Source organism: Patella vulgata, chromosome 3, assembly GCF_932274485.2.
Source record: "Patella vulgata chromosome 3, xgPatVulg1.2, whole genome shotgun sequence".
Classification (NCBI taxonomy): Eukaryota; Metazoa; Mollusca; class Gastropoda; family Patellidae; genus Patella; species Patella vulgata.
The window spans coordinates 82,518,430-82,539,427 of record NC_065881.2 but is presented as its reverse complement, the minus strand read 5'-3'; the positions used below and the strand labels follow the sequence as shown (position 1 = coordinate 82,539,427).

Here is a 20,998-nt window from a genome sequence, read left to right as displayed (position 1 = left end):
TATCGTCTCACGTATTTGTCAACATCAATGTGACCTTGTTCTATGTCACATTAGCCTATTCACACTTGTTACCACGAATTTACTCACCACACCCTCGCATAGTTATGAATTTATTGTTTCACTTGACTAAAGAAACATTTTGTAGGAATGTGTGCTTTTATAGATTGGACACTTGTTTGCAATATCATTGTCGGTGGAAACTGGCACTATACCTAAAGAATGACTGAACAAATAGCGGAGACGGGGTTTCAGCCGACTGATTTAAATTATTTCTTTAAATACAGTAAAGCTTGAAATATGTCAGTTTTCCCTCTTTAGAATGTTTTTGTAAATAAGTTTTTATTGTAGTTTCGTGGCGTATTCCCAATAAGCGTTAGAAACAAAGATATACACCCTTAATCCCGGTGCCGATAAATGTTGGGTTGTGTGGAACATGCTAACAAATCTCAGGTACGATATATGTTTGATTCTGGATGAGAACAGCATGAGAGCAACATGATTGTTTTCATTGGAGATGAGACGCAAATATTCAAAGGGGTCAGACAAACTCTAAACCAACCGCGTTCCCTTCACTGAGTCCCTTCAAAGGAGGCCCTGTCTGTCTACCTGTGGAATAACATGCATTTGTATCTGTTAAATTTGTGTGGTAGACAGATTGATATTATTTATATAACGTCTTACCCCAAACAAATTGCAAAAGAAACCATGAAGTTTCTGAGAGCGATATTTCGTAATTAGTGTGCTTTAATGGTGGGAGAATAAATAATTAAATTTTTCAAACACAAACTGGTCATATATAAAATAGCATTTTCTGACAAGACCAGCGATAATCTCGTAAGATATGACTTTTACTATGTCTATTAAATGGTTTTCGACGTCTCTTCAAGGTCACCGTCTTGCGCCAAAGTCGTGAAACGCACCGTCGGGGGATTTGTTGGGGCCTGTCTCCCCCAGAAAAATTTATAGAAATTTCAAGTCGGTCTTTTAGAACACATCAAAAAAAATTTCTTTGTGGCGCCATTATATAAATAGACTTCCGGTGCAGTCAGTGGCAGTAGTTCTAAATCTGACTGTTTTAAACGAAACGAATTATTATATACATAGAAGCAATATATACATGCTAAATTAAATACACGGTTTTATTTTTTGTAAAAATTTACAAACCTGCGGTCTGGTATTCTATGTGACCATTATAATTTTTTTTAAAATATCACGGCTAAAGCACCCTGTTGATGCTAACTTCACTACATCTATCTAACTGAATGTCGCTGATATAATATCAAAGAAAGAATTTGTCGCAATGACTAAAGTATAGATACTTCTTCTTAGTTAGTTGTATTTTACGTCCGCTTCCACCGAAGTGATATCGCAGACAAAAAGTATAGATAACTTGGAGAAACATTATATCAATAAGTCGATTATGAGATACACGTGGATGATCAATTAAATTTGATTGGTTACTTTTCAGTTAACCAATACTGTCCAATTTCGATTACATCAACCAATTACATTATTAAGAGTTTTACTCATTTTTTTGTTCATTGTACATTGAATCAATTTTCGAAAACACCAGGGTGCTGAAAATCACATGTACACTATATATTCATTTGATCTATCAGTTTATTGGGTCAATAAAAAAAGACAGACATTTTAACTATACAGACAACTTAACATCAATTAACATTCAAGTCTGTCTGGCAATTGTCCGATTAATTGGTACTCACACCCTTCCAGTGAAGAACAGCATGTGATTTTCGAGATGTGAATTAAGCCCTTTATTACTTTTCTAAAAACTTGACGACTCCCGAATTCAGACTTTGTATGGAGTTTTTTTTTAAAAAAGAAAACAAATCTTGGAAGGTACACATTACTTGTGTTAATGATATGAAAAAAACACAAGATTTTATAAATCGACACAAGTTTGTGTTAATGCAATGCAAAACAACACATAACTTGTGTAGATTAGTTTTAACACAAGTACTTGTGTTGAGATCCAACACAAGTGTTTTTTCAGTGTGGAGGAAATGATCTAATTATCGTAGAAATGTAAATGACCTAATTATCGTGGAAATGATCTAATTATCGTGAAAATGGAAATGATCTAATTATCGTGGAAATAGAAGTAGTCTTATGTTGGTAGATTGTTTAAACATATGATTCCAGTCATTTATGTTTGTCATGGTGGCCGAAAGAATTCATTGTAGATCATCGTATTTTCAGATGTTGCGACTCGCAACTTTCAAAAACAGGAGAGCAAAAAACAAAAACAAACCAAGACACTTGATTCAATACTATAAAATTTATTAAATATGCGTTCGGTAATTTCACAATAACTTGTTCAAACAGGTTCGTGTTGTGGGTATTCCCGTTGTTGAATACACGCCTGACGTTTTGACTGTTTTCATCACGTGACGATAGTGCAATAATAACCGTTGTTATCCCATATTGGTGTAACGATTCAACAACGAGCAATAAATAGACCTAACAGCTGTGATCTAACAATATTAAGCTTATATTTGTTTATTTTAATACTGAATGTATCGCATTCACAAGTTTTAAAAATCAAAATACCATCGGGAAAATAACTATTTATGATTGGAAAATTTAAATATTAATAGAGCAATACTTTGTTCATTTTGAGAGAAAGTTATCATATTGTTCATACATGGTTACGGGTAGTAAAGTTATCATATTGTTTATACATGGTTACGGGTAGTAAAGTTATCATATTGTTTATACATGGTTACGGGTAGTAAAGTTATCATATTGTTTATACATGGTTACGGGTAGTAAAGTTATCATATTGTTTATAAATGGTCACGGACAGTAAAGTTATCAAATTGTTTATACATGGTTATTTTATGTTCACGCTAATGGGTACATCATGGGTGGACCTCAGTTGTTGTTAACATCAAACGACACGGATCACTTATCAACCTTGACATTTCTCTTTATCAATATAATACTGACGTAATAATACATACAGTAGACTCTACTATCATATTAACTCTTTTTATAGCTTTTAGCCGGGGTCTTGACAATCTAGGCTACAACGAAACTGAAATAGTTACTATAAATAAATGGTTTTTTCCATGAGGGGCTTCTAAAAAATAAATACTTCCCGTTTGATTTGTACAGCGTCGCCATCGTTTTGTAGTGTAGATAATTCAAGACATCTGGTTGACGTGTTTTGTAACCCAAATCACATTATAAATAATGTCTAATCATGTGAGTACAACGTTATACACAAGATATAATCAATATTTAAAACTTGCTGTTTGTACATGTTGAGCAGATGATCTACTTTGATCAACTGTTTATTCGTCGAGTCAGACTATTATATTAAATTATCTAAAACTGTAAATCTTGAAATAGTTTAATTATAGCAGAAATACAAATGATTTAACATATTAGTATATGATGACAATTATCTGTGAGCAGATTTTTTTATTGAAAGGGGGGGAACTCCATTTAAACAATTTGGGATACAGACGGGTAATTCTGCTTATAAACGTCAATGTTAAATCCATGCCATTTCTTAATTTTTAAAATTTTATTTTAACATTCCTTTCATCTTAATCTTTTATAATCTTTATAACAAAAAAACAAATATCTGATAGAAATATTGAAACAGGTTGATCATCTCGGTTTCAATAAATAAATAAATGTGATTTCAATAATAGGGTTCTCTAACAAACAAGACACGTGATTCAATGAAATACCTTATGGTCTAATGCGCTCCCATTAGACCCCCTGGTCCTACCCCCTGACCATACCATTCAAATGTGAGGTAAGATTAAGGAAATTGCACCACATGACTACAGTAACTAAAAAACAAATCATATATTGGTCTCTGTGTTTGAAAGTTTTGTGTTTTCTAATCTTTTTTAAAAATCTTTACCTACATACAAATTATCACCCCTGATTGATTAAATTTATAATATGACGTCAACAATTGAACAATGACGTAAACAGTAACTGGTTGAAACTAGTTCAAGTTGTGGGAATTCCCGTTATTTATTATGAATGTTTTTTCTCAATATCTGTTATCAATACAATATATAAAACCAGTCTAAATGTATTATGTACACATTATTTTTTGTTATAAAATGTTTTATGTATATATTATAATATATTATTCAGAACGTAACAAACAACAACCTGGCGTATAATACATACAATACATACCATGTTAACGGTGATGAGGTGCAGATTGGAAATGGTAATGTATTCCACCAGAGGAATCAACTTCAATCAGAGGTGGTTGACCTGCGGGAAGAGGTGGGTGAATTAAAAGACCGAGTCAAACAATTGGAGGAAAGAATGGCCGCGTTAGAAAATAATAATGATGATACAAACACCGAGGAACCAGAATATCAGATGGATGACACGGGGGAGGAGGAAGAGGAGGAGGATATGATTACTCTTAAGATCATTGATGTGTAAGTATAAACTACATGTACATGTTTTATAGTATAATATATATTTACCGGTATCGCGATCGTTTGTATGTAAGTATAAACTACATGTTTTATTTAACATGTATCTATAGAGGTAGGTATTATAATATAATATATATTTACCTGTATTTACAATAGTAGGTATAATATAATATATATTTACCTGTATTTACAGTGGTCGTGAGATGACTATAAGTAGAGATAAAACTGTAATTGAACTAGAATCTATGGTACAGGAGGAGTGTAGAAGGAAGTATGGTAGAGATCGTGGTGTTCGTTGTATTACTGGTATCTACAGTGTAAAACAAGATAAGTTCATCTACCACCGTTACAACAACAAAGATCTATCATTATCACATTACGGTGTAGGTGAGGGTGATATAGTCGACTGGCGGTACAAGTCTAATCAGATAGTTTGATTGTATTGATACCAAAGTATGCCTAGTTTGTATCATATTAGAATTTAAATGTTAAATGATATCGGTTTGGTATTAAAATTTAAATGTTAATTGACAATTTATATTGTATTGTATATAATTACACCTACTGTATTTAAAATAAACATCTAGCGTATACATTTTATACTGTACCATTCTCGTCCAACAACGGGATACAGCCAACGATCTACTGGTTAGTGAGTACCCTTTTACCCCAGCATACATTAATCTGATCTGAGGTACTGATCCCTCTAGTGTTGACTGTATACACAGTAGAGCTAATCTGGGTTGTGAACATCATCCAGTACAACCCTTTGTCAAAACATTACTCCGTTAACTATAAGTATTGTACACGTGACAGGGTATACCTTCCATTTCTAACCCATTCGTTCGAGCGATGTGCAGCAGATCACCGTTTACATGGTAACGACCTATAATGTATAGCCTGACATCAATAGTCAAATATTCCAGGAGCACTGCCACATTCTCAACGTCATATCCGGATTGGGGTTGGATGGCCGAATGGTTAGCACGTGCGCGCTGTATTATAAGATCTGTCATTGAGTGGTTTCGATTCCCCGGTTGTACATGACAAGGAGTAGTGTCGCCTTCCAACCTCGTGGGTTTTCTCCGGGTCCTCCGGTTTCCTCCCCTATGCGCAAGCGAATTATTGAAATAAAAATAAACCGTGTGTTAATCCTGAAATGACCTAGTTTGTGTCGAGTACAGAGGCGTAGCCTTGAAATATATATTGGGAGGGGGGGGGCGCAAATGAAATTGTATAAAATGTTGACAATCTGTGACACCGGAGGCATATGGAAGCCTATTGCGGCCATTTCAGAATCTCGTCTTCTCGCCGCGAGAAGTCGAGGGCGAGAACACGAGAAGACGAGATTACTTTCACCTCGACTTCTCGCTCCCTCGTCCCTCGACTTCTCGCTCCCTCGTGTTCTCGCCTTTGAAAAACCTCGTGTTCTCGCACTCTCGCCCTCGACTTCTCGTCTTCTCGTGTTCTCGCCTTTGAAAAACCTCGTGTTCTCGCTCCCTCTCTCCCTCGCCTTTGAGTTAATCTCGTCCTCTCGTGTTCTCGCTCCCTCGACTTCTCGTCTTCTCGCCTCGGAAGTGCAGTTTATACGCATGTCCACTGACTACCGTATCGGCATTTATACTTGGACATGGATTATAATAAACGGAAATGTTTGAAGTTCTAGAAAATTTAATAGTTCTAAACAATTTTTATCTCTTCTTGCACAGATAGTATTGTATTCTGTAATCGATTTTAAGTCTTCAGTCGAATCTTTCTTTGCTCTCTAACTTCAATAACCTTCATCGGGTTTTTTGATGCATGGACTTGTCAGTGCTGTAGGATGTAGAGCCTGACAAGGGACAACGTATAGTCGTTCGAATGGGATTAAAAAAGCGAGGTCCCGTGCCCGGAATCGAAATGAAGTTGGCTCTACGGTGGCCCAGACTGTTGCTTTCTAACTTTATCAAAGTTCATCGTGATTTTTCTGGCGATGTCCACCCTAGGACGGAGGGCCTGAGAAGGGACAACGTATAGTCGTTCGGATGGAATACAAATAACCGAGATCCCGTGTCCGGAATCTAAATGAAGTGTGTGCTACGATGGCTCAGTGAGTAGGACGTTTGCTCTCTTACTTCATCAAAGTTCTCATTTTTCGGTCGTGGTTCCGGCTTGTCAGTTGTATAGTTGCTCGAATGGTATAAATAAAAAACGAGATTCCTTGTCCGAAATCGAATGAAGTGAGGGCTACGGTGGCTCAGTGAGTAGCACGTTTGCTCTCTAACTTCATCAAAGTTCATCGTGATTTTTCTGGCTATGTCCACCCTTGTCAGTGGTGTAGGACGAAGTATCTGACAAGAGACAACATATCGTTCGGATGGAATAAAAATAACCGAGCTCCCATGTCCGGAATCTAAATTAAGTAGGAGCTACGGTGGGTCAGTGAGTGGGACGTTTGCACTCTTACTTCCCTTCAGTGGAGTAGGAGGAAAGCCCTGGCAAGGGACCACGTATAGTCGTTCGGATGGCATAAAAAAAACGAGGCCCCTTGTCCGGAATCGAAATGAAGTGGGAGTTAGGGTGGCTCAGTGAATAGGACGTTTGCTCTCTAACATCATTAAAGTTAGGAGCCACGGTGGCTAAGTGGGTAAGACGCTGGCTTACTAAACTGGAGGTCACATGTTCGATCCCTGCATTGGCCGAGAAAGTTCATCAGGATTTTTCGAAATGGTTTCCCCTTGTCAGTGGTGCAGGGCGGAGGGCTTAGCAAGGACAGCTGTCAAGTTGTTCGGATGGGTCCAAACACCGAGGGTATAAATTGGCGTGCACGTAATTGGAAGTTTGAATTCGATATAAGCCGAGGCCTTGGTGTCGCTGCCCGGGCACAATTTCCCTCATAGCACACTGTACGGCGTATGCCCGTCTTCATTAGCCCAGTCGGAGCAGAACAGTAGGACGTTAAACCCTATTTCATTTCATTTCATCAAAGTTTATCTCAATTTTCTGACGGGGTTTACCAATGTCAGTTGTGAAGGAGAGAAAGAGAGAAATGGGGTTTAACGTCCACTCGACACAAACTAGGTCATTTCGGGACTAACATGGGTAATTTTATTTCATTAATTCGCTTGCGCGTAGGGGTCTTTAGCAGTGGGAGGAAACCGGGGGACCCGGAGAAAACACACGAGGTTGGACAGGCGACACTACTCCTTGTCACGTACAACCGGGATTCGAAACCACGCCAGTTGACTCAATGACGAGCCGTATGATACAGCACGCACGTGCTAACCATTCGGCCATCCAACCCCCCAGTTGTGAAGGAAGGATGGGATAATTTGAAATGAAGTAGGGGCTGCTGTGGCTCAGTGCGTAATCGGGACTTTTCTGGCAAGGGTTCCCCTTGTCAGTGGTGTAGGACGGAAGCATAGGGACAGCATGTTGTTCGGATGGCATGAAAAACCGAGGTCCCGTGTACACATTGGCGTGGTGATGTGTGGGGCGCGGAGGGAGGGACTCTAGTTTCGATCCGCCGCTTATATGTGACAAGGAGTAGGGTCGTCTGTCCAACCTTGTGGGTTTTCTTCAGGTCCTCCACCCCCCACCCACACTAAAAAAAACTGTTAATTGCTTGATTTGTAGAGTGGGCCCATATTCGCCCAATGCACAAATTCGCACGGAACCAAAATTCCCCCGAGGCCCAATTCGTTCTTGTCCCAAATTCGCCTGGAGCCCAGATTTGATGGCCTAAAACATTCACGTGGTCGTGCTTTTTAATTTGATACGAGATATGTGGGGTGGAGCGCGGCGACGAAGCGCAATTCGCCTGGGACCCGAATTTAATGGCCTAAAACATTCATGTTGTGATGATGGTTAATTTAATACCACATAATAATGAGTGGGTGGTAGAGCGCGGCGACGAAGCGTGATGGGCGAAAATACATACAAAGATACATACACACACCCATACACACTTAGATTTTATTTATATAGATATCACCGCAAAGTTCTCATGGCCACGAAGCGTGATGTGCGAACATCCATACCTACCTACATACATACACAACTTGATTTTATTGATACAGATATCACCGCAAAGTTCTCATGACCCGGATTCGGGATAAACCAAAGGGTACGTTCAGGCTGCATCAAAACCACCTAAATGAGCCTTGATCAACTTGGTGGCAAAATGTTATTTATTTCACAGAATCAACTACCAGACTGCACACTTTCAGGACCCGGAAAAAAAACACGTGGTTCGACAGGCGACCTATCCCTTGACACGTTCAAGCGGGGAATCGATACCCCGCCAGTTGATTCAATGACAGTCCTTATGATCAAATGCAAACGCGTTAACCATTCGGCTACCAAAACCCATACTGTTCTTCTCCAACTGAGCTAATGAAAGCGAATATACGTCATGCAGTGTGCTGCAAGGGCCTACTCTTATTTTATTCTAACGGTAAAGGGTTCTTGTACGTGGACACCAATGAGTGTGAAAGAGAGAAAGAGAGGCACAAACCAGGTCATTCCGGGACTAACAATTTTATTTCAATAATTTGCTTGCGTTTAGGGGTCTTTAGCAGTGGGGGAAACCCGGAGAACCCGGAAAAAACCCACGCGATTGGACAGACGATCCGATATCATTGTCACGTTCAAGCGGCGAATCGAAACCGAGCCACTTGACTCAATGACAGACGCCAATGTGTACACGGGACCCCTTTTTGTTTTTGTCTCATCTGAACGACTACACGTTATCCGTTGCCAGGCCCTCCGTCCTCCATCCTACACAACTGACAGGGAGGACATCTCTAGAAAAATCCCGATGCACTTTGATGAAGTTAGAGAGCAAACGTCCTACTCACTGGGCCACCGTAGAACCAACTTCATTTTGATTACAGGCACGGGACCTCGTTTTTTTAATACCATTCGAACGACTATGCGAGATTAAAATTGTTTAGGACTATTAAATTTTCTAGACCTTCATACATTTCCGTATATTACAATTCATGTCCAAATATAAATGCCGATACGGTAGTCAATGGACATGCGTATAAACTGCACTTCCGAGGCGAGAACACGAGAAGTCGAGATTGTGACGAAGCGAGGGAGCGAGAACACGAGAAGACGAGATTAACTCAAAGGCTAGGGAGCGAGGGAGCGAGAACACGAGGTTTTTCAAAGGCGAGAAGACGAGAAGTCGAGGGCGAGAAGTCGAGGGCGAGAAGACGAGAAGTCGAGGGCGAGAGTGCGAGAACACGAGAAGACGAGAAGTCGAGGGACGAGGGAGCGAGAAGTCGAGGTGAAAGTAATCTCGTGTTCTCGGGGCGAGATCCTCGTATTCTCGCCCTTATTTCCTCGTGTTCTCGTCTTCTCGTGTCCTCGCCCTCGACTTCTCGACTTCTCGTGTTCTCGCCCTCGACTTCTCGACTTCTTGTCTTCTCGTGTTCTCGCCCTCGGCTTCTCGCGGCGAGAAGACGAGATTCTGAAATGGCCGCAATAGGCTTCCATAGGAGGCACGAGGCTGCGCAGCAGCCGCTGTAGCGCGATAGGCAGAGTGTGGGAGGGTCAAAAATATCTCCAAATATGGGCGTTGATAAACATCATTTCACGTTTCATTTTTTGGAGAAAAAATACAAAACATGTTTATTTTAGCACTTTTCGTACTTAAATACGACGCCATTTTTATTAAATGAATAGTTAGGGATGACGTCACGTGATAATCGCCGCCATTTTCCTTCCTTTTCTAATTTAGCCATCAGCGGTTCTAGTTTATTTTTATAATCTTCAACATATGATAAATATTCTTCTCTCATTACTATACAAACTAGCCCACCTGGAATATAGATATATACTCATCACTATACAAACTAACCCACCTGGAATATAGATATATACACATCACTATACAAACTAGCCCACCTGGAATATAGATGAACATACCAGAGTTGCCCCCCCCCCCCCAACACCTTACTATAAACATGGACCCATATGATATCAGACAAAAACAGGAGATTGGACACCTGGTGTGGCCGATTATAGATAGGTAGAACCGCTTCTCTACTCCGGAAGTTCCGTACGCATGCGCTGAATGCAATGGTGTGTGCGATCCTTCGGCAAACCTCGGCAGACACATGTATCCTACATCTAGCTACACCCATGTGATGCGTCTGTCGGTTTACTATTATGAAGACTTGTAACTTTTAGAAAGAAGATCTCAAAACTACGAAGTACGAAGACATTCGGCAAATCTCGGCTGATTCCAGTACCCTCCTGGAGTCTAGAAATCGCCATCTGAACACATCACATGGCAGAGGATGGATCGTAACACTCCTAGAAGTCATAAACGGCGCATTGCTGTCATTAACGGCTGATATTTCGGTCAAGAGCGGCTGATTTGAGTGTATGATTTGGCTCATTAACAGCTGATATTTCGGTCAAGAACGGCTCATTCCGGTGACAAACAGGTTGCCTACAAGTGGAGCACGAGTGGTGATTAGACATCGTATAGAGGAAACACCACAGACCTTGCGATACAATGCGCATGGGCTAACCATTCGGCCATCCAAATCCGCCACCGTATAGAGGAAACAACACAGACTTTGTGATACAATGCGCATGGGCTAACGATGTGAATTACCTGGTTTAACTACACGGATCATTTCATGGAGACCTGAACATGGTATATGACCTTCACCCATTCCACCAGATACAACACAACAGTCATAGTCATCTAAAAAACATCATAACTAGATATTATACAACAGTCATAGTCATCTAAAAATACATCATATAACTAGATATTATACAACAGTCATATTCATCTAAAAATACATCATAATTAGATATTACACAACATGGTATATGACCTTCACCCATTCCACCAGATACAACACAACAGTCATAGTCATCTAAAAATACATCATAACTAAATATTATACAACAGTCATATTCATCTAAAAATACATCATAATTAGATATTACACAACATGGTATATGACCTTCACCCATTCCACCAGATACAACACAGCAGTCATATTCATCTAAAATACATCATAACTAAATATTATACAACAGTCATATTCATCTAAAATACACAACAGTCGTTCGGTGCGTTTAACAGTCATGTTCAATCATTCCGGGTCAAGTCACCACATGAGTCCAACCGTCCCCCCTTCGATTTCGCCGATAATTGGTTTATATGCTGATTCTGACTGTTAAACCTGATAATGAGAATTTGAACTTGATCAGACGTTTACAGATACCTCGGTTTTTGCGCCTTATTTACTGCGCCATGTTGAATTCATTGATTGTTTACACGGGCCAATCTCGATTATATTTTTGAGAATAACACTGCTTAATTTTTTGTTAAAAGCCCCTAAAATTCTCTACCTATAGGGCCGGGCAACTAACTCAATATACGTGATAAGTTTTCAAACAACTTAAAACCCGTCAGTTTTCATCTGTCACAAGCTGTATTATACGGTGTCTAGATAAAACCAGACTTTTATTTATAAAAATAATGTGTAGGTGAAATTTACCTTTCAGTATCAAGTACATCACGTGGATCATTCACTGTATAGACCTCTAAAAGAACGATTATCAGGTCACCTAACTAAAACTTTGAGCCGAAATCTTAAAAGGGTTACGTATCCGGATAAGCAGTTTTGACGTTCATGTCCAAACGACTAAATATTTTGCGCTGAAATTTTGAGACATCATTCCTCTATATTTTGACGCTTATATTTCATACGTACACAGATTTTTATTTCTGGATGGTCCCTTTAAGTTTTTGTAAGGGGGAATATTTTCAAACCAGGCGCTATCCTTTCGGACAACGTTCCTAGTCGTATATAAACTAGAGGTACATCTATGTAAGTAAAATATTATAATTGTACCTTCAGGAATCGATACATTTCCACCATTTAGAAAATCACAGATATATTTTCTGTACAAGTCTTTAGTTTTAGCGATTTCCAGCATCCCTTCTGATGGATCCAGCGCATCTATAATCTTAAATCCATATTTTAATAACTGAAAGTTAAAGAATAAGAATGAATGAATAGATGGGAGGATGGATGAATGAATGATTGAAAGGAATTGAGTTTAATATCTGTTATGTTAATAACTGAAAGTTAAAGAATGAATGATTGAATGAAATGGAGTTTTATTTAAAGCTGAACTCCGATTACAAAACTACAGAAATAATCAAATAAAAAAAAATTAACACCCTAAATAATCGCCATACTTGTTTTCAAGTTGTAGAACAATCATGGACGATTGTATGGCGTACAAAAACAAGAGGCAGGCCACGCCCACATCCAGTTCACGCTTTGTCAACCACACTGTCCACATCCGGCTAGCAACGTCCCACTGTTATGTATAGTGGGATCTCGCTTTTGTCATCTCATTCGAGCAACTGGATGGAAACTTTTCCCCGGATTGCAATTTAATTACAACTTAAGGGCACACCAAGAAGTACATGGGATCTCCCTTTCTTCACCCCATACAAACATCTAGGCTCTGCTCTTTGCCAGGCCCCGGTCTTGCACCACTGACAAAGGAAATCCACACTGGAAAACTGAACGAGTGAATGAGATGGGGTTTGAAGTCCTACTTTTCTACTCTAATTGGGATAATGAAGACATAAATACGCCATGGGGAAATGCCGTCAACACGTTACAGCCCATTTTATCCTCCTCCACCCCACCCCTCAAGTTACGTACGCCTCAAATAATCCATTGTATCCTGACGTCGGAAGATTCATTCATCTTTCCAATCTGCTTCACACAGGATTACGAAAGTCTTCTAATAACTCTGTAAAAGATACTGCTGTCAACACGTGACGTCACATCACGCGGCTTCAATCATTGGCTCAAAAGCCCGTGCACTGTTTACATAAGACGTTACTGGTCCCAGCAGAATGGTGTCTTGTACTCATTCTACACACCCATTTACACTAAATAGGACATATTTTTTTAAGCTACATGTACTTCAAACAACTTTATTTATTTTTCTAATGTTTAAAAACAATTGTTTAAGAATTTAATTTGCAGAAGGACACAGGTTAATATTGGGGGCTCATTAAGCCGCACCTATGTCATCCTTATCAGTGATTGTAGCAGCCTAGCGATTATTCACTGCTGATCAGTGTGTCATCTTTCAAATCAGTATTTTATAATACCCACCTCTTCCGCCACATATCCTGTTCCAGCAGCTATATCTAATATACTTATACTATCTCTGTTAGTTGGGTAGTGTTTCGCCAAGACAGCACCAGCAACTATAGGTCCATTGTAGATTTTACCTTTTGATAAATCCTGGAACAGTATAAAAGTTTCATGTGATTCTCAAACTTAGATAGAGAGCTGGTCGTTATTGCTATAATTGTTTTAAAAACATAGATAATGCAAAATGAATATGTTGAAAAATTCTGTCAAATTACTAAATCCTTGCGAAGTTATTAATATTTGAAGTTTTGACAAGAAATACGGTAAATTGTTTCGATTGTCAAATATCATTGCAGTGATGATATACGTAGTCCCGATTTTCCAATTTAACGTTTAACGAAGACATGGTAAACATTTTCTAATCCGCTTATCAGCCATTGGATGCTCTAGAGAGTCTCTTTATGAGCTTGTCACGTGAGTAATTATTTAAATAATGCAGCTTTAAGAGGGAGAAGACTTTCCATGTTTTCACCGTTTTGGATTAGGCTGAGCAGTCATACACTGCCTCGTGTACAGCACTAGCTTTGGACCTTGATTTCAGAAGCTCAGAGTGAAAGAGATATCTTGTTCTGTTTAATTTAAACAGATACAAAACTATCAAATGCCTGATACCCATGTGAATTTACATCAAGACAATCATAACTTTTCTTTTTCTCGTTGTTTGCACGTGACTGCTGACAATTTGAAACAGGACTGAATAATTCCGAAGATTTCTCTTGTCCCAGTCGTTTACATGGGCAGCTTCTACCTCTTATAGACAACTCAACCAGTGCCTGGACAATTTCTCACTTTTTATAGACATCATTGTTATGTCATTCCATCAAATTTTTCTGTCTTATTTCGGTACATGAGATACCATGCACGACAGAAGATGAAATCTGCTAGAGATTTCTTGTTCTTTTAAATTTAAATTTCGTCTCACCTGATCGTATTTGCCTGTTCTCGCCCAATTTGTGTAATAATCGGCCGACTCTTGTCCCGTGATCCCCACTTTATGGGCCCCATAATTTATATTATACGATTGTTTCGCTACTTCATCATCCACTGCCGTGACAAAATCCTTCAGTTTATCTTCGGCCATTCTGTAATATATAGAGATAAAAAGACATTTCTGATTGTTCAAATGAAACCATTAGACATAATCAAAGAAGCATTATTACTGCTTTTTGTGTCTTAATCCGTCGATAAACTAATTATTTTTAATGTGACGCCGTTTGACAAAACATCTGGGGTGTTCAAATCTAAGCCAAATAGTCCACCATCCCATCGTCTAGAGAGAGAGAGAGATGGGGTTTAACGTCCACTCGACACAAACTAGGACTAACATATAGTTCAATTTTATTTCAATAATTAGCGTGCGCGTAGGGGTCTTGAGCAGTGAGAGGAAACCGGAGGACCCGCAGAAATCCCACGAGGTTGGACAGGCGACCCTACTCCTTGTCACGTACAACCGAGGAATCGAAACCACGCCAGTTGACTCAATGGCAGACCTTATGATAGCAGTTAATACTGACATGTTGATATCTCTTGAAATGTCGTGGGTAGTGTTAATATTAGATAAAAAAGAGAATATTTTCTCAGAATGCTGGGCTATCAGTAAGTTAATCTAGATAGCATGCTTACACTGTAATACGTACATCTTTAATATTACCTTCAGTAAGCTAACCTAGTGTTGATAAATATACATCACTATTTCAATTCCACATAGAATACTGTGACTGACAGCTATTAATTATTGTATGGCATAGACATATGTCTTAGACCGTTTATGGTGTATTAAAAAGGTCAATGCCGATTCCCCGTCAATACATATAGCAATGTAGAGCTGCAACACAAACAATTTCTAATTTTCAAGAAACCGTCTCCTGCCTAAAAGTGACAAAACAGTATGACACCAACCCCGTATTTTATACACACATGCGCCAGTTAAAAGAGCTGAATCGCTAATATTTGGGACTTAGAAATTGGCACAAATGGGTCGCAACGCATATAATAATGTAATATGCATGTGTCTAAACCGATTTACATTCAATCTTTCCGTTTTTACTCTAATTTCAAATCAGTCATGTTCAACGAAATACGTCAGAAATCTCAACCGAATGGCAATCTCTAGCATCTAGTCATTCCAGTCTACAACCAAAGTATTTATTGTGCATGCTCTCTAGATAAGAATATGGCGTCACCGTTTGACATGACTTGTAGAATATGTCTAGCTCCATTCTTCAAGTCCCTTAAGTTACAGATGGCACTGAAACGCATTATGGTACACGATTCGTGTACCAATGGTAAAATGTTTATTTTGTTTTAAATATTGGATATTAGAGGCCTACCTTTTCCCGGTAAGATCAATGTCGAAGGATTTGGATGATTTTGAGTTGGAGACTTAGTTACTTTAAGTAGATTTCTTCGATTTGGGTAAAAACAAATTGTGGAATAGCAACATTAGGTTTAATTTGTTCATTTAATTTGATCTGACTTCGTTGAAAACTTTACGTTCATACATTTGATCTGTCTTGGTTGAAAGCTTTAATTCCATATAGATAAAACTAATATTGTATTCTACTGTCGACACAGTAAACCAGGAGGACAGCACTACACACAAATAATACCTATAAGACAAACATGCGGACAGGACACCAACTACACAAACATTGTAAGCAATAAACAACACATATCAAATTACGGGAATGGGTCTGGAGGTCAGACGTAAGCGTCCACTGTAACAGTTTTTATCTTTACTATATACCTATTCCGTGTTTACAGGTAGAACAAAATACTACACGTTTACCTTGATTACATACAGGTAGAACAAAATACTACACGTTTACCTGGATTACATAATCACGTGATGCTAGAAATATAAGTATATACAAGTATATACATACATATCACAGTTAGAAATATAAGTATAAAAACAGCATGTGTCTATATAGTATATACAAGTATACATACATATCACAGTCAACACGTGACCTTCCTGGTCCACAACTATCGTCTTTCTTCACGACTGGTTACATTTGTGTTTACTTCATTTCTTCAACATCTTCTTAACATGGGCGCAGCCATTTTGAATAATGTGGAATGCTTTGAGAATGAGCAGACGTCTCTCACAGACTGTTCTACAAGTGTGTATTATAGTAAAGCGTGAACGGTCAGTTTTACTGCACGCGCCACGCAGTGAGTTCCATTATAGAATGCCAACTTCGTAGACTGTGTTTACATGTACTCCAAGAGTAAAACACAGCCTGCTTCAATATAATGGCACCGAGAAACTGTAAACCGAGGCTAACACAAACCTTTAAATAAATCGACGATTTAAGACGTAAAGAGAAGTTAAAGATACATTATGCAAGCGTTAAATCTGCAATGAAATTAAGTGAAATAGGTTTTAACGTTCTATTGTTCAGGGCCCTGTTTCTCGAAATTTTAACTAAAGATAAAATCCAATTTTAATAGATACTTCAATTTTGATTAGCTAAGCACTAAAATCAATCTAATATTATCCAATCAAATTACTAAAATTTGATTTTATCTTAGTTAAAATTTCGTGAAACAGGCCCCTCCTCCAACTTGCCTACTGGAGACGGGCATACACCATACAGTTTGCGATTAGGGATATTTTGCCGGACAGCCCTTAGCAAAAAGTCCTACAGAATACCAGTGTAGTATTGTATATAATTCTATAGAAAAACTATAGAGTTTTTTTTTGGGGGGGGGGGGGGCGTGTCCCATTTTGTATAGGATAAAATTCTGTAGTATTCTACATAATTTTGGGGCCTGTAGGAAATAACGGCCCTAAATATTCTATAATTTCTGTAGCGCACATCCTATAGTTTTTCCTACAGATTTATGGCAAACATTTCTATAGAAAAATATTATAGTATTCTATAGGGTTTTTTTTATTGCACTTTCTGTAGGAAATTCTACAGTTATGTATAGGAATGAATACTGTAGTAGTCTGTAGTTTGAAAATTGGGCCACTATAGTTTTCTGTAGGAATGGGTACTATAGAATTCTATAGACTTTTTTTTATTAAATCTTATTTTGGGAATAAAACTATAGTTGGCCCATGATTTCTTCTAAATTGATAAGCTTATTTTTCTCTCATGGATTCTTCTAAATTGATAAGCTTATTTTTTCTCTCATGGATAAATCTGAATTCTGTTGATGATTCACCAGCCAGAACCATGAAAAGTTTTTTTTCTTGGTATAACTGAAATATAAGGAAAAGAATAGGTAATAAAGTTAAATAAATAACAAAATCACATAAATCTTATCTAATTAAAGTAATTTAATATTATTGTTAAGAAAGTAATAAAGTATACTTATCTTTCTATCTTTAATCGAATCTGTGAAAAAATAGCACCATTCTCTTCAGTTTCTTGTTAATACTAACATATTAAGTTGTTATACACTGAATTTTTGAATTTAAAATTCAGCCAATGGCCAAACAGATTTCAAGAGAGTACATTGGCTGTTAATTATAATTTGTTGACAGGTATAAACGGCTGACCTGGTGACTTGAACAAATTATATAATTTGAGTACAGAATCTGCTATAGTCATTAAGATCTAACTAGCAGGATCAAATAACAGTCAGACTTCTGTGTTCTAAATAAACTTTGTCTTTATTTCATTGACTTATCTGAAGAATAATTTATTATCTGATATTTTTGTTGTGAAGATCTACATTTACTGGCATTTTTTTGGAGGGTGGGTGGGGAATTCCTTTGAGTGTCAACATGTATTTCATTCATATTATATACACTATTTTATACTTAATATTTTATTTTTCGTGGTAAGCTTATTTTAGTTTGTCATTTGGTATCACAATAAATTAAGGAAAACCGTATCCAGGAAAATTATGTTGGAAAAGTTTACATAATTCACACAAGTGCCTCACTAAATTCTGTTGTAAACTATAGTATGAATAAAAGACATCACCAATTTATGAAATCTGTAGTATAGAACATTGTTTCTACATTATTATGTAGAAAACTATAGTAGGCTATTTGTTAAAATGGTTTAAATACAGTATACATATAAATTCTACAGAAAACTATAGAAGGCTCATGCATTATATTTTTCTCCGCAAAATCTATAGAAAAAAATGTCAGAATGTCATAGAAAACTATAGGATCACACAACTGACTTGAGACAATAAGTTAGTTCTATAGAAAACTATAGTTTTTACCACCAAATCTATAAGAACGCCAGCTGACATGAGAATACATGTTAGTTTTATAGCAAACTATAGTTTTTACCACAAACGCTGTAGAAAACTGATTGATTCCTCAAATGACTCGAGGATACAGGTTAGTTCTATAGAAAACTATAGCAGCACCAATGAATCTGTAGGTTTATTTTTTTTTCCAATAGTTTCTTACAGTATTCTATAGAATTCTGTAGAAAATTACACTTGGAAAATATTCATCTATCAATCCTACACAAAACTATAGTACATGTTTTTGAATCTATAGTCATGTGAAAAAAACTACAGAATGAATTTGTTTTCCTGCAGCATTCTATAGCATTCTATAGAATCCCACAGACTTCTATAGAAACCTGTACTTTTTCTATAGGACTTTTTCATAAGAGCGGCACTAACGCCCACGCTTATATCGAATTTCAATTGCCAGGGGATCTCTTGCGTGCACGCCAACAACGGAAGCGAACCCGCGATCCCCAGGCTAGCAAGCCAGCGTCTTACCCACTTAGCCACCGCGGTTTCCTGTTAAATCTGTCTTTTGCGGATTTTTCGTTTGGCTTCAAATTTCAAATGTTATATAAATCATTAATTAGACATTTATTCACTTGCCAAGTCCATATATAAACAATTCTCTCTCTCTCTCTCTCTCTCTCCCATATAAACAACTCTCTCTGGTTATGTTTTTCAACGGATTTAAACACAATCGCCAATCAATAATTAAATTAAAAACTGGATAATCAAGACTATGTTTATTATCGTAACAACGGTAGGAATGACAATCAAGACTACGCTATTCTTCAAACAGTTATAACATGGCTCAAAAATGGGGTTTAACGTCCAGACAGACGGGTAAACTGAAAACAAAAATTATTAGTTGACAACATAAAGTACCCGAAATCTAATAAAGCACTAATTTTCTTTTTCTTTTACTTGAATACTACGAATTTCAATTTACTAGTTATGTTTTCAATCAAGAAGCGTATACTACACCGTCTATTATTCAGTATAAACCATTTACTAAAAGTCAGCTACATCTGGTACATTTATCTTACATTCACGTATTAAATTACACCCATGGTGTCGGCCATATTAGCCTATGTTTTGATAAAAGATTACAATTCCACCAAGACTTACTCGTTTATTAGAAGGAACCTCAGGGAGGGGGTGGATGGCCGTATGATTAGCAGGTGGGCGCTGTATCATAAGGTTTGTCATTGAGTCAACTGGCGGGGTTTCGATTCCCCGGTTGTAAGTGACACGGAGTAGGGTCGCATGTCAAACCTCGTGGGTTTTCTCCGGGTCCTCCGATTTCCTCCCACTGCTAAAGACCCCTACGGGCAAGCGAATTATTGAAATAAAATTGAACCATGTGTTAGTCCCGAAATGACCTAGTTTGTGTCGAGTGGACGTTAAGCCCCATTTATTTGAAATAGGAGTAATCTGGATTGACTTTATTAAAGATACATTATGTAAGATATTGATAGAGAACTGACCCTTTTTGCTAATATATTTTAAAAATAGATAATGCAAAATGAGTATATTGAAAATTTCATTCAAATTACTTTATTCTGAGTGACGTTATCAGTGTTTGTAGTTTTGACAAGATGTGTGCTTTCATTGATTATTCAGTTTTAAAGTCAATTATTTAATGGCCCAACCACTCTAATCTACGTATGGTCTTGCCATATTAATAACTAAATGTCTAAATAATAACTTATATAACATTTAAGGCCTAAAGAAAGATCTGCTATATTAGGCAGATTTAGCTCTTGAATAATACATTCTTAAATGGATCGGATATTTATCCAGTTAGCTGTAAAGATAGTGGATATTGTGGACGATGCATGATATTCGTATTCTTTCTAGAATGCCACTTATCTTCTATGGAGTTTGCATGTTTTTGCGTCACTTTTTATTTTCAAACCAAACATCAATGTGAACAGACGACTGTTGTCTGAAGCCTGATCATAGTTGTCAATAAATGGATTTGTCTCCCTTGATACTATCTATAGCTAATAACTCTGAATGGCGAAGTATTTACTGTGCATGTTTTCTGGAATTTATTAATAAACTAGGTGATTTCGGGACTAGCATATGGTCAATTTTTTTTCAATTATTCGTAGGGGTCTTTAGCAGTGAGAGGAA

At 37.6% G+C, this 20,998-nt stretch overlaps 1 protein-coding gene and 1 long non-coding RNA gene across 3 annotated transcripts; one reads left to right on the top strand and one right to left on the bottom strand.

The window, feature by feature from the left end:
- Window positions 1–3,080: 3,080 nt before the first annotated feature.
- Window positions 3,081–5,035, top strand: LOC126816972 (uncharacterized). Its single transcript, XR_007678688.1, has 3 exons — window positions 3,081–3,228; window positions 4,144–4,442; window positions 4,636–5,035. It is a non-coding gene; the product is annotated as an uncharacterized LOC126816972 (long non-coding RNA).
- A 5,025-nt stretch (window positions 5,036–10,060) lies between these two features.
- On the bottom strand, window positions 10,061–16,812 carry LOC130012157 (methyltransferase-like protein 27). 2 transcript variants are annotated; one of them, XM_056099484.1, is made up of 6 exons: window positions 16,598–16,812; window positions 14,568–14,727; window positions 13,604–13,735; window positions 12,314–12,449; window positions 11,056–11,148; window positions 10,061–10,251 (listed from the first exon to the last, which is right to left on the bottom strand). In XM_056099484.1, the coding sequence occupies exons 2-6, from the start codon at window positions 14,724–14,726 to the stop codon at window positions 10,067–10,069; spliced, it is 705 nt and encodes a 234-aa protein (XP_055955459.1). In that variant the 5' UTR covers window position 14,727; window positions 16,598–16,812; the 3' UTR covers window positions 10,061–10,066. The 2 variants fall into 2 exon arrangements, with proteins under 2 accessions (XP_055955459.1, XP_055955460.1); XM_056099485.1 differs by lacking the exon at window positions 16,598–16,812 and adding an exon at window positions 16,474–16,527.
- Window positions 16,813–20,998: the final 4,186 nt, after the last annotated feature.